Source organism: Mustela erminea, chromosome 1, assembly GCF_009829155.1.
Source record: "Mustela erminea isolate mMusErm1 chromosome 1, mMusErm1.Pri, whole genome shotgun sequence".
Taxonomy (NCBI): Eukaryota; Metazoa; Chordata; class Mammalia; order Carnivora; family Mustelidae; genus Mustela; species Mustela erminea.
Window position 1 is genome coordinate 46,802,403 of NC_045614.1, and position 14,424 is coordinate 46,816,826.

At 44.3% G+C, this 14,424-nt stretch overlaps 1 protein-coding gene across 2 annotated transcripts in view; it reads right to left on the bottom strand.

Annotated features, from left to right (window-relative positions):
• The window catches only part of SUMF1 (sulfatase modifying factor 1), a 106,553-nt gene extending 105,085 nt beyond the window's left edge, over window positions 1-1,468 (bottom strand). For both annotated transcript variants that reach the window (XM_032325731.1, XM_032325722.1), the window contains exon 1: window positions 1,164-1,468. In XM_032325731.1, the coding sequence (XP_032181622.1) occupies window positions 1,164-1,433 (270 nt within the window). In that variant the 5' untranslated portion in view covers window positions 1,434-1,468. The remainder of the gene's footprint in view (window positions 1-1,163) is intronic.
• Window positions 1,469-14,424: the final 12,956 nt, after the last annotated feature.

Genomic DNA, 14,424 nt, shown 5'->3' on the forward strand with positions numbered 1-14,424 from the left:
ATACATACTACAAAAATAACCAGGGTTCCCACCAGACAAAAGATAAACACTAATAATGCAGTGCATCCTCTGAGGGTCAAGAAAAATTTAAAAGGCCAAAATTACACAAAATGGAGAAACAGAGAAGCCCAGCCACCAATTCCCTAACACTATATTAGAGACACAAAGTTATAATCCTAACCCCTACCACCCTCACTCCCTATTTAGGTAAAGAAACTGGAGATAAGTATCTTTGGTAACTGTAATGTCAGAGCAAAGAGCTTCTGTGGTGGCGGCATATGGAAATACTTCAGGGAAAGAAAAAGAAAGAAGTCTAGTACGGTCTGCTGGAGAACATTACCTCTCACCTAAGCCCTGAATATTGTTCAGAATTAAACCACAGGAAAGAAAAGTGGGATTAAAGAAATAAGGAACGAATGTACTCAATATACATGGAGCACTACTTTAGGATCAAACATCTTGGTTCTAGTCCCTCTAAATTTTTTCCACAACCATACCAATATGCAAAGTACCTGGAGAGAATGGAGTAATCATTATTACTCGTTATTATTTATGTATGCTAACAGTTAACACATCCGTGCACTATAAAAGGCACGGATAAATAGCATTAATAAAGCAACTACAGTTGACTTGGTCCTTCCTGTGTGCTCAAGTACTAAGGATAGCAAGATAAATAGGACAAGTTCTTGCCCTCAAGAAAGTCTACTAGGAGAGTCCATCGATTAAAATACCAGAATTTTAAAGACACAGAGACCCACTGTCCTGATTCCTTCAGTAACCACAGGAACCCAAGATTAAGGAATCTGTAGGCCCTAAAATTAAAAGCCCGAGAACCTCAGGAGGAAGAGAGTGGAGTGAGGGTGGAGTGAAGAGGAAATTAGGGTGGAGTGAGGAGGAAATAAGGAGTTGGAGGTAAGAAAGGAGGGTCAACTGTTCTCAAACCAAATTCCCTAAAGTGCAGGATTAAGTTGACCCCCAACATCCCGCGGATTTTGGAAGCAAAGAGAGGAGAGGAACTCTTCGTCAAGTAGGATCAGCATGTGCCCAATTTGCGGTGTGGTTATAATCTTTACTTGCGTTCCTGCAAACCGCTTGCCTTGCCCATCCCACCCTGTGCAAGAACCCCGCGGACTCCACCCGCCTTCACGGAATCAAGAGAGCACCTTGGTGGGCGCGAGCGGCCGCTCTCCCGGGACCTGGCCGGGGGCGTTCGCTTCCCGCGAGTATCGGTGCGCCGCCGCCGAGGCGCCATGGTCCCCGCGCCGCTGGGGAGTGCCACAGCCGCAGGAGCCCGCGAGGGAAGCCGCGCCCGGGCCCGTACTGGCCTCTTCGCCCCCAGCCGCCTCGCGGGGCAGCAAGAGCAGCGGCAGCAATAGGAGGAAACCGAGCCGGGGGTAGCACCCACCAGCTGGCCCTACTGAGGGCGCAGCCATGTTGTCCCGGGAGCCATGTGACCCGCCAGGTCACGTGGCTCCGCCCTCCTTAAAGGGCCCAACCCTGGGATGATTTTTGAGGTGGCTTTGGAGTTGCTCTCTCCAATTTTTTCTACGTACCTCTCCTTTAGAGCACCTCACCTTGGCTTTGCTGACTTTGAAACACAGAACCCTACAAAACTCAAGGACCTCCAGATGGTTGTGAGCCCTATTTTTATTTCTTGGTTGAAAAACGATAATCGAATTTGTTGAGCATTTGGTAAATGTTAGGCAGTATGCTAAGCAAACACTTAAATTTTGGAAATCTCATTAAGCCTCACAAGGACGCTATAATACTGGGTTCACCAAGCAGTTAAATGACTTGCCCAAGGTCACATAGCAAATAAATGTCAAAAACGAGATTTAAACCCAGGGAATTTAACTTAAAACCTGAGTTTGGCCATTATGCTGTACTGTAAGCAATTAAATAGGCTTGCCTTAACAAGAAATAAGGGGAAGATGAACGTGTTGAAAGACTTCTCCAAAGGATACAATTAGGGAAATCCTAGGTACAGCTAAAATAGATAAAACAGTGGCCCTCCAACAGTCCCAGACCAGCGAGCATCAGCATCATCCAGAACATGTTAGAAATCCAGTACTTGGAGTGCTTCCGTGGCTCAGCAGGTTAAGCCTCTGTCTTTGGCTCAGGTCGTGATCCCCGGGTCCTGGGATTGAGCCCCACTTTGGTCTCCCTGCTCAATGGGAAGTCTGCTTCTCCCTCTGCCCCTCCCCCTGCTCATTCTCTCTGTCTTTCTCGCAAATAAATAAATCTTAAAAAAAAAAAAAAAATGAAGTACTCAATCAGAATCTGTGAGGGGAGATACAGCAGTCTATGTTGGTTTTTTGTTTTTTTACCAGGCGCCCGGTGGTAATATTTTTTTAAAAGAATCCCTACCTGCGGTGTCTGGGTGGCTCAGTCGGTAAATGACTGTCTTCTGCTCAAGTCATGATCTCAGAGTCCTGGAATCAATCCCCAAATGGGGCTCCCTGCTCAGAGCGAGTCGTCTTCTCCCTCAACCGGTCCCCCTGCTCCTGTTCACGTGCTTTCTTGCTCTCTCTCTCTCTCAAATAAATAAATAAAATCTTAAAAAAAATAATAATCCTTTCTTTGAAATATATGTGTTAGAATATATATATGGATAAAAAGATATGCTGTCAAGTCTTTGCTTCCAAAAAGTGGGTGATGGGAGGGTGGGGGTGGCTAGAGATGAAACAGGTTTGGCCTTGATTTGACAATTGTTGAAACTGGTTTATGGGTATCTGGGTGTTTGTTATAATATTCTCTCAACTTTATGTTTGGAATTTTTAAATAATGATACAGGGTGCCTGGATGGCTCAGTGGGTTAAAGCCTCTGCCTTCGGCTCAGGTCATGATCCCAGGGTCCTGGGATGGAGCCCCATGTCAGGCTCTCTGCTCAGCGGGGAGCCTGATTCCTCCTCTTTCTCTGCCTGCCTCTCTGCCTACTTGTGATCCCTCTCTCCGTCAAATAAATAAATAAAATAATTTTATAAATAAATAAATAATGAATATAACAAAATCCTTTCCTCCTTGTTGACTATTTCACAGTTTACCAAGAGTTTTCACACATTTTCTTGTTTGAGATTTTAACCACTTGGCAAGCAACCTACTATTATCATACCCATTTCACAATTGGTGAAGCTAAAAGGTCATTGTTTTAACTACAGTTACATATTTGCTATGGACAATTTAGACTCCAGGGTCTAGGTCAAAGACAGTTATAGGTTTCTCTGCAAATATTCAGTCTCAGCACATGCTGTGTCGGTTGCCCTTCTGAGAACTGAACACCTTAGACTCATGATCCTACTAAGCCATTAGGGTATGACCTCCATCAAGGCAAGGATTCTGCCAATTTTCACCACTGAATCAGCAAAATTAGGCCAAAGCCTAACACATAATAAACACTCAAGTGAACACTTACTGAATTAATGGACAAATGAACTAATGGCAGTAATCATGACCTCTTTCTCTTAAAGGGAAGCAAATGGTTGAGAAAATAATATAGGTTTACGCTTAGAAAGAGCTGTGTTTAAAGCTGTCCACTTGCAAGAGGTATGATAGAGGTAAATGACTTCATCTTTCTGACCCTCTCTTTCTTTATATGTGAAATAGGGATAATAATATCACCTTCTTAGAGATTTTATAATGATTAAATGAGTTAAAGAATGTAAAAGGCTTAGCCCAGTGCTTGGAATTGCATAATACCTACCAAAAAAAAAAAAAAAAAAAAAAAACAAAACCCTTTGCTATTATTAGCAATCATTATCCAAGACAAGAACTTTGTAGTTTCTCCAGGAAGTATCTACCTTCTCTGTCAAGCTGTTGAATAATTTCTTACAGGTCACCAGTCAAGGAGTAAGTGGAAAATATTAATGAGAAATCCCTAGTTGAGGGCACTTAAGCTAGAAATTAGAGATAAACATACAATTCACCAATCAGCTCTGTGTAAATAAGGGCATTTTATCTAGAATCTCTCCTACCCTCTAGCTCCCATTTGAGGTACTTCTGGGGGTCTTCTTGCCCCTTTTATCTAATGAAGCTGGGTGAAAAAACCCTCTTCTGGAAAGTGTGTCTCTTTACTAAGCAGCAAAGAAGTTACCGTGTCTTCTTCTTCGTGGCACAGAGTGAACAAAGGGAAGATAATAAGGAAAGGAGATCAGACAGCTAGCAGAAGACCAGATGATGGAGGATATGGTAAACTATTACCCTAAGTGAAAGGCAGTGCCATTGTGCAGTTTTGAGAAGACACCTCACACTTTTCCTGGTAATCAGGGTCAATTTCCCCGGCAAGTTAGAGATTTCTTGCCTACTGGTCTCTGAATGCAAGGAATCTAAAGTACCCTGATGGCAGCCATGACCGTTGTTTCAGTGGGATCCTTGTCTAAAGAAAAAATTCGCTCGCTTGGGGACCAGGACCTCCAACTTGGCAGAGCCCAGAGTTCTAAGGATGGGAGGAATAAAATTCCTAGCGGGGCATTAGGAGTGATAATAAGTGAGACCACTTCTACTACCACCCCTTGATTGCTAAAACCATGTGTATTCTTACCTCTTGGAGACACAGTGCCATGTAGACAGCTCTGTGTGTGTGTGTGTGTGTGTGTGTGTGTGTATTGTGTCCTTAGAGATGACCCCATCTTGCAGACTGTAGCCTCCAAGCTGACGTTTCAGCTGTGCTTTCAGTACCTCATTCCTACTCTCCATGAGGACAGCTTGCTTCTGGTTGATGTGATATGGGATAACACCACTGGATCCCATGACCAGAGGCTGCCCATGCATCTCCTTCCTTGAAAGGGGCATCCTGCTCAAATGCTATGTTGGTGGGAATACATATCTGTGGATAAGGCATCCTAGAAGCTCCAAGACAGTGGTGTTGGTAGAGGCTCTTGGAGCCTGAAAGGCATAACTCGGACTTTGTTTATTGCAAAGATTTTTCCATTGTCACCATTTTTCAAGGCTACCCCTGATGCAGTCATCATCCATTTTCAGGTTGCATCCTTATTCTGATCCCACTCATCCAAAAACTCAGGTTGGGCTTTTTTTCCACCTAATTCTGTAGGTCGTAAGAGACCTTCACATAACCCTAGATATGAGTGGAAGGAGGGGCACTGGTGCAATTGTGATCATGTTCAGCTTACTTGTGTCATCGAGTCTTGCTTGGACTTGATCTTGGATGTACCATTTCCATTTCATAATGGATTGCTCTTGAGCTTGTCCAACCTTAGGACATGGTAGATCTGGAAGAACCAGTTAAGAATGCAGTTCCAGAGCCATGATTACTTGGTAACTAACAGTTTTATCTCTACCAGGGCTTAGGAGCATGTCAACAGCTGCTTTTTAAAGGATGCATAATTGTATGAGTCAGGGTTCTCCAGAGAAACAGAACCAACAGAATGGATATATATATATTTATACACAGGAAAAGATTTATTACGGGGAATTGACTCACATGACTATGCAGTCAGGCAAGTCCCAAGATCTGCAGGGTGAGTGGGAAGTTGGAGATTCAAGAGAAGTGATGTGTGTCCAAGTCCAAAGGCCTGAAAACCAGGAGAGATAACGTGTGTGTCCAAGTCTGTGTCCAAGTCCAAAGGCCTGAAAACCAGGAGAGATAATGTGTAGCTTTAATTCAAAGGCGGGCAGACTTGAGACCCAATAATAACCAATACTTCAGTTTAAGCCTGAAAGCAGGAAAAAAGCTGATGTCTCAGTTCAAAGGCAGTCAGGGAAGATGAACTATCTCTTACTCAGGGGAAGATCGGCTCTTTCATGATAGCCAGGCCATCAACTGATTAGATGGGACCCACTAAACACCAGGGAGAACAATTTGCTTCAGTCCTTCTACAACTTAAATGTTGATCTTATCCCAAAACACCCTCACAGAAGCACCTGGAATAATGTTTGGCTAACTATCCGGGCACCTCATGGCCCAGTCAAGGTGACAGAAAATTAACCATCACAGTCATTCTCTGTTGTGGATGACATGACTTTGTTCCAGAATCCCAGAGGCCTAGTGTTGTGATTCTTTCTCTTGGGCTTGCCATCCTCTCCATCCTGCCTCTTTCCTGCTACTGAGCTCTTTCTTCCACCAGTTAAACCTGGCCTCCCAGGTTACCTGGTGTACGGGCTAGATAATAGTTCTAGTTGTGGAATATGCTGTTTCCAGAACCAGATCAGCCCTGGCGTTTCCTTCTTCAGAGTAGGGGATGCAATGTGCAGCAATTTGTCTTTCACTTTGGAGAAGTGACCAGCACAGGTGTGACCGGCGAAACTACCTTTACTGAAATGGAAAGTTCCTGACTCTTCGTGAGTTTATCTCCGTTCTCTGGAGTGTGTGTTTCTTTCTTTCTTTTTTTTTTTCTTTTAAGATTTTATTTATTTATTTGACAAAGAGAGAGATCACAAGGAGACAGAGAGGCAGGCAGAGAGAGAAGGAAGCAGGCTCCCTGCTGAGCGGAGAGCCCGACCCAGGGCTCGATCCAAGGGCCCTGAGATATGACCTGAGCTGAAAGCAGAGGCTTAACCACTGAGTCACCCAGGCGCTCCTGGAGTGTATGTATCTTACAGATACCTCCGGTGTGCTAGCCCCCTCTTGCTCATCCTCTCTGGTTAACTTAATGTCATCAGTGTTCTTGGAACGTTGGAATTTTCTGTAGGATGTCCAGATAATTTAGTCCAATTCTCTTCTAACTATATTATGACATAGGGCATGAACATTAACAGAGGCCAAGAGTAAAGCTGTAAAACAGGGATTGGAAAATTTTCTGTGAAGGGCCAGATGACAAATATTTTAAGTTTTGTGGGCTACCTATAATCTCTGTTGTATATTCTTTTTTTATTTCATTGTTTTTGTTATTTTACGAACCTTAAAAAAAATGTAAGAACTATTCTCAATTCAAGGGCAGTGGGTGGGGAGGGGCCGGGGTGGGGAGAGGCCATCAGCAGCCACAGGTGGAATTTGGTTCCTGCTATCAAGTGATAGTTTTCTCATTCCACTTCATTTTTTTAAGCTAAAAACTATTTTTAAAATTTTAATTCAATTAATTAACATACAGTGTATTGCTGGTTTCAGAGGTAGAGGTCAATGATTCGTCAGTCTCTGCTAACACCCAGTGCTCCTTACATTATGTTCTCTCCTTAATGCCCATCACCCAGCTACCCCAACCCTCCACCCCTCTCCCCTCCAGCAACCGTCTGTTTGGTTTTTATGATTTGTCTCTCTGGTTTTGTCTTTTGGGGTTTTTTTTCCTCTCTTTCCCTATGATCCTCTGTTTTGTTTCTTAAATCCCACATATCGGTGAGATCATATACTCATTCCACTTTAATGTGAACACTTTCGGATCCTTCTTCCTGATTGAGATAGGAAAACAAAAAACAATCCAAAAAATGCCCCGACGCACCTGCCAAGTCCACAGTGCCACATTACATACCGGCGGCCTTCCTAATGTGCTCTGACAACTGTGCCACATCAAGCACAGAGCCTGAGATTTAGGCCAGGATTGGCTTGCTGATGCTGCCACTCTTTTCAGTGGGCTGACCGCGCTGAGCCTCCTTCAACTGTAGATGTTAATCGCACCTTTGTGGGTGCCTCACCTCTCTTGCCCTCCACACACACCCTGTGGGGCAAGTCTCCGTGGCTGCCCCTCTGACTTCTGTGGCTACAAGAATGCCATCCCCCAGCTGCTAGGGATAAAGCCCATCAGCTAGCTTGTCTTGCTTCAAGCCCCTCTCATCTCCATCACTATCTGTAAGCTCCAGCTTTGTGGCCGACCCTCCCAGTCAGGTGGTCTGCAGAGGCAAGCCTCCGCCGGACTGAACCCCCAATGGGGTATGGAGCCCCTCTGCCCAGGACATGCCTGATGGCCTCAGGGAACGAGCATCCTCCAGGCCCTCCCGTGGGATATAGTCCAAGGTGGGTCTTCCGGCCTCTTGGAATAAATCCAAACAGCATTCCTACTTCCCTGAACTGTCGAGTTTTGTCTATTATGAAGAACGTTGCTACAAAGAACAGATGAACATCAGGTATAAGTTTCATGTAGACATATGTTCTCATTTCTCTTGGGGATAAACTAGGAGTGGGACTGTTTGGTCATATTGTAATTCTGTTTTAACCTATTGAGAGAACTGCCAAACTGTTTTCCAAAGTCGCTGTACCTACATGTAAAAGAATGCAACTGGACCGCTTTCTTACACCATACACAAAAATAAGCTAAAAATGGATTAAAGACCCAAATGTGAGACCTGAAACCATAAAAATCCTAGAAGAGAGCACAGGCAGTAAATTCTCTCTCTCAGCTATGGCAACATTTTTCTAGATGTGTCTCCCGAGGCAAGGGAAACAAAAGCAAAAATAAACTATTGGGATTTCATCAAAATAGAAAAAAACCTCTTCAGAGTGAAGGAAACAATCAACAAAACTAAAAGACAACCTACAGAATGGAAGAAGGTATTTGCAAATGGCATACCTGATAAGGGGTCAACATCCAAAATATATAAGGAACTTATACAACCAAATAAAGAAATAAATAAATAGATAGATAGATAAATAAATAAATAAGACAAAACAACAACAACAAAAAAACCACCAAATAATCTGATTTAACTGGGCAGGAGACACGAACAGACATTTCTCCAGAGAAAGCAACAAGATGGCCAAGAAGCACAGGGAAAGATCCTCAACATCATTCATCAGGGAAATAGAAATTAAAACTACAATTAGATATCACCTCACACCTGTCAGAATGGCTAAAATCAAAGTGGTCATACCATCTTACATTCCTGTCAGCAATGTTTAAGATGTTCCGATGTCTCCATCATGATAGTTAATTCTTACATCTCTTCTCACATAAAATCTTTTTCCTCCTTTATCAGGCCAGCATTTTCTCAGTTTGGCTATCCTGGGACTTAATCCTGTTTCTAGCCTGGCATCCACAGAGGAAGTGGGGTTGGTGTCAGGGGAACCTGTTACCTTATAAGGAAGGAAGCTCTGCAATGTCTTCCCACATGGAGGAACGGCTCAGCTCATTCTCAATGGGAAGAGAGAGGCCACCTACACAGGCTCTGGGCATTCAGAGAAGTCCACAGAGCCACGTTTCCCAAGGGCACCCACCTAGATGTCCTTGTCCCATGCTTCAGGTCTAAGGTTTTTCCAACCTGATCCCTGACTTAGCGGAGTGTCCAGACATCTCTGGAGCCCTGGGTTCCAACAATTAGACCATCAATCTTCCACTCAGCTGGGTCTTACCTTGCACAGTAATGGATAAGGGCCTCTTTATAAGCTATGCAGAAGGCTTTCTGGCTCTCACACTCAGTTTTTGTTTTCCTCACACTCAGTTTTTCAACTGTTTGTTAATTGCCCTGGTTTTTCATTATCCTTTGTAGGTGGAGGGGGGGGTCAAGGCAACTCAATAATAACCAGACAATCCTATATCCTTGGGTATATTGTACCTGTTGACCTTTCAAATTCCTGACTGAGCACATTGGTATGGACATTTCTTGCCACGTACATTTCCCCAGGTCACAACCAGTAAAATTTTTAGCAGTTGGGCTGCCACCTTCTGCCAGGGAGATACCCCATCCACTGCTCAAGATGGGAGTCCTCACTGCCACCCAGGAAGTGGATGACCTCACCCAAAACCCATCTTATCACCTGTCAGGGGGTTTCTCTCAAAAACAGGTACCAGAATTTCATTAGAAATCCTGGAGAGGAATGCCTGGGTGGCTAAGATGCTTAAGCATCTGCCTTCTGCTTAGGTCATGATCCCAGAGTCCTGGGATAGAACCCCACGTTGGGCTCCATGCTCAGTGGAGAGCTTCTCCCTCGCCCTGTGAAGCTCCCCCCTTGCTTGTGCTCTCTCTCTCTCAAATAAGTAAATAAAATAAGTAAATATAATCTTTTAAAAAATGAAGAAAGAAATGAAGATATCTTGGTGGTAACAGCTGTGAAAACTACAAGGGGAGAGAGAATCTGAACGGGCTGGCATCAAAAGCCTCCAGACTGCAAGACAGGCACGACACCTGTGCCTTCTTACATCTTCCCCTTCCTTCCTAGAAGGAGCCAAGAAGCAACACCGTGCAGGAAAAGCTTCTGAACTGAGAGCTCCTGACGGTTAACTTCACATGTCAGCCTCCCCAGGACATGGAACATCCAGATATCTGGTTAAACATGATTTCTGAGTGTGTCTGTGAGGGTGTTTCGGAAATATTTAAATATTTAAACTCAATTTTTTCTTGCAATATTTTTTTGATTAATTATTTTATTAACATATAATGTATTATTTGCCCCAGGGGTACAGGTCTGTGAATCATCAGTCTTACACATTTCACAGCACTCACCATATCACATACCCTCCCCAATGTCCATAACCGAACTACCCTCTCCGTAACCCCCTATCCCCAGCAACCCTCAGTTTGTTTTGTGAAATTAAGAGTCTCCTACGATTTGTCTCTCTCCCAATCCCATCTTGTTTCATTTTTTTCTTCCCTACCCTCCAAACCCCCCACATTGCCTCTCAAATTCCTCATATCAGGGAACTCATATGATAATTGTCTTTCTCTGATTGACTTAACTGGTGGACTGATTAAAGCAAAAGGTTCTCTCCAGTGTGGGAGGGCATCATTCCATTCTTTGAGGGCCTGAAAAGAATAAAAATGTGGAGGAAGGTTGAATTAATTGAGCTGGAACAGTGATCTTCTGCTCTTAGCCCATGACGGCTCTCAAACTGTCAGACCTGGACTAGAACCTGCGCCAACATCTCTCTGACTCTCAGGCTTTGGAACGACACCACTAGCTTTTCTGGGTCTTCAGCATGCAGAGGGCAGCTGACAGGACTTTTCGTCCGTTGTAATCACATGATCCCCTTCCTTATAACAATCTCAAGGGGCTCTGGGGGGGACTCAGTCGGTTAAGGATCTACCTTTGGCTCTGGTCATGATCCCAGGGTCCTGGGATCGAGCCCCAAGTCTGGCTCTCTGCTCAATGGGGAGTCTGCTTCTCCCTCTGCCACTCACCCTGCTTGTGCTCTTTCTCTCTCTCTTTCTCTCTGTCAAATAAATAAATAAAATCTTTTTTAAAGTCTTGTTATCTCTGTCTGTATCTATTCTGTATCAATGTTTACATCTATCTCCCATTGGTTCTGTTTCTCTGGGTAACCAATACAGCGCTACACTAAGAAGGTTTAAGCAAGCACAATGGGAACCCCCAGAGCAAAGACTGCTCATTAGAGAAGTCTTGAACAAAGCCAACATGGCCAGGCCCTGGTCTTCCCACTGCAGCCAGTCACTGGCTGGAACTGCCCAGGAAGAGGGTGTCCTCAGTTTAATTACTGGCTGATCCCACAGGGGCTGCTTCTAGAGGCTGTCAGTTGACTGTACTCCCTGTGGCAGGTCTATTCTTAAAGAGAGACCAGAGCACACACCTGCTGGCTGCCAGCACCTGTAATTGGGCCACTCCTCTCCTTTCATCCTCCGTCAGGTGTCCTTCACTCACTGTGGTCCAGCCATGGTGTTCTTCTTACTGTTCCTGGGGCTCACCAAGCATAATCTACCCAGAGATCTTTGCACCTGCTGTTCCTTCCTCCTCTGATGCTCTACCCTTTTCATGACTGCCTCTTTCTGTCATTCAGGTCTTAACACAAGTGTTACCTCTTCTGTGAAGCCTTTCCTGATCTCCACATACAAAACAATCCTTCCCTATTATGCCGTATCACATCACCTCTTTTATTGCCTTCATATCCTGGGCACTACCTGAAATTAAGGTTTTTTTACACCTCTCCCCATGGGCGCAGGTAGAGCATTTTAGTGTTCGACGCGACCTCCATACCTGTAACAACACATAGCTTGTATATGGGCTAAGGAAATATTTGATAAATAAATGAATGAAACGTTAACATGGAACATCAACATTCCTCAAATAACGATGCTTCAAAACATTTGTGAGATGAACCCTGAAGGTCAGGTTCTTTGTCTCGGAAGCTGGCCGCCTGGCAGTGTTAGGCTCACATAGATTTTCAGGATGTGACTTTCCATTTCAACAGTGGGAGGGTCTGTGACAGGGAGATAATAGCATCTCCATCTTGAATTTTCTGATGATCCACTTTAATTCATTCAGTAAGTATTTGTTGCATATTGACTGGTAACCAAGCATGATTCCAGGCTGGAGAACAAAACAAAAGTCTTTCCCTTGTGGAACTGGCATTAAATAACTCAAAACATGTGAAATCCTTAGAACATGGCTTGTTACATAGCAATAGCTCAAAAATTATTACTTGTGGGCGCCTGGGTGGCTCAGTGGGTTAAGCCGCTACCTTCGGCTCAGGTCATGATCTCAGGGGCGTGGGATCGAGTCCCGCGTCAGGCTCTCTGCTCAGCAGGGAGCCTGCTTCCTCCTCTCTCTCTCTGCCTACTTGTAATCTCTCTGTCAAATAAATAAATAAAATCTTTTAAAAAAATTATTACTTGTGATTGTTACAATTGTCAACCTATTTATTATCTAAAATGAGCATTCCAAAGCTTTTTTAAAAATTGTTTTTGATATTTATTTATTTATTTGCGAGAGAACATATGCATGAGCACACATGAGCGGGGGTGAGGGGCTAAGACCAAGGGAGAGAGAGAATCTCCAGCAGACTATCTTCAAGTGCAGAGCCTGACGCGGGGTTCGATCTCATGACACTGAGATCATGACCAGAGCCAAAATCAAGAGTCAGATGCTTATCTGACTGAGCCACCCAGGCACCCCAAGGTTTTTATTTTTACTACAACACTTTCCTCTGTATATTTAGAGAGTAAAAATGAGAAGTCCAAATAACTAGAGGCAGGAAAATATTGCCATGTGGTTCTTCATTAGACGTTCTTCAGAGCCGTTGTGTGGTGAAAGCACCTGATTGGAAAGCCTATTGACTTAGGCTTTTTAGTGTTGCTTATTTATGCTGGAGTCAATGAGGAAAACTTATATACAGAGAACTTTTCATGTCTTGCTTGTTGTGTGTTTTCTTATTTTCTTGTAATAGTTTGGTCTTACTTCTCTACCTCTTTGAAAGCGCAAGCGCGCGCGCGCACACGCACACACAGAGCTTCCTTTAAGAAAATGCAAACAAGGGGCACCTGGGTGGCTCAGTGGATTAAAGCCTCTGCCTTCAGCTCAGGTCATGATCTCAGGGTCCTGGGATCAAGCCCCAAATCGCTCTCTCTGCTCAGTGAGGAGCCTGCTTCCCCTTCTCTCTCTGCCTGCCTCTCTGCCTACTTGTGATCTCTCTCTGTCAAATAAGTAAATAAACAATCTAAAAAAAATAAAAGAAAATGCAAACAAGAGGTACCTTTTTAAGGATTCACAAACAGAACAGGAGCTGCAGAAAAGTTAATTCTTCCATCTCAGAAGGGACTGGAACACTGTCAAGACCAGAACCAGAACCAGAACCAGAACCCAAAGATTCCGTAACAGCTATTCTTGATCTTCACTTGGGTGCTGTCCTGGTTCATGGCCCACCTCTCCAAGAGGTCTGCTGTTCCCTGCACACTTAGTTCTTCTGCAACTGGCTTGCCTTGCTCAGTGTCTCTCCTTGTCTTTTTTCCCCCTACAGCTTCTGCTTCATCACGGTTCAGTTCTTGTCTCCAGTAAGCCCTCAATGTCACCGCACAGCCCTACTCCGCATTGGCAGTGCTGCCAACACTCACAGTGACTGCTTAGCTGTCACAACGAGGAGGCCTGTCTGTCCAGCTCCTCAGTCCCACAGCACAGCCTAGCAGAGGCCATGGGAGCCTGTGGCTTAGCTGTCTGCATTCACGTGGTTCCCCTCAATCCAAACAGCTACCATTAGAAGTTCGGGCAAAACTATAGTGTGCAGGGGCTCCTGGGTGGCTCAGTGGGTTAAAACCTCTGCCTTGGGCTCAGGTCATGATCCCAGGGTCCTGGGATTGATCCCCGCATCGGACTCTCTGCTCTGCAGGGAGCCTGTTTCCTCCTCTCTCTGCCTGCCTCTCTGCCTACTTGTGATCTCTCTCTATCAAATAAATAAATAAATAAATAAAATCTTAAAAAAAAAACTATAGTGTGCATCAGAATCACTTAAAATAATGATTGCGTGGTCTATCCCTAAATTCAGTAAGTCTTGGGGTGGGGACAGAGAATTTATATTTCTAACCAGATGCTGCTGATGGTATTGATTTGGTCAGTTTGTAAATCACTACTTTCATAAAACACAGACATACTTTTTTTTTTTTAAGATTTGTTTATTTATTTGTTTGACAAAGAGAGATCACAAGTAGGCAGAGAGGCAGGCAGAGAGAAGGGGGGAAGCAGGCTCCCCACTGAGCAGAGAGTTTGATGCGGGACTCCATCCCAGGGACCTGAGATCATGACCCGAGCCTAAGGCAGAGGCTTAACACACTGAGCCACCCAGGTGCCCCCAGACATACTTTTTAAGTTGCATTTTGCTT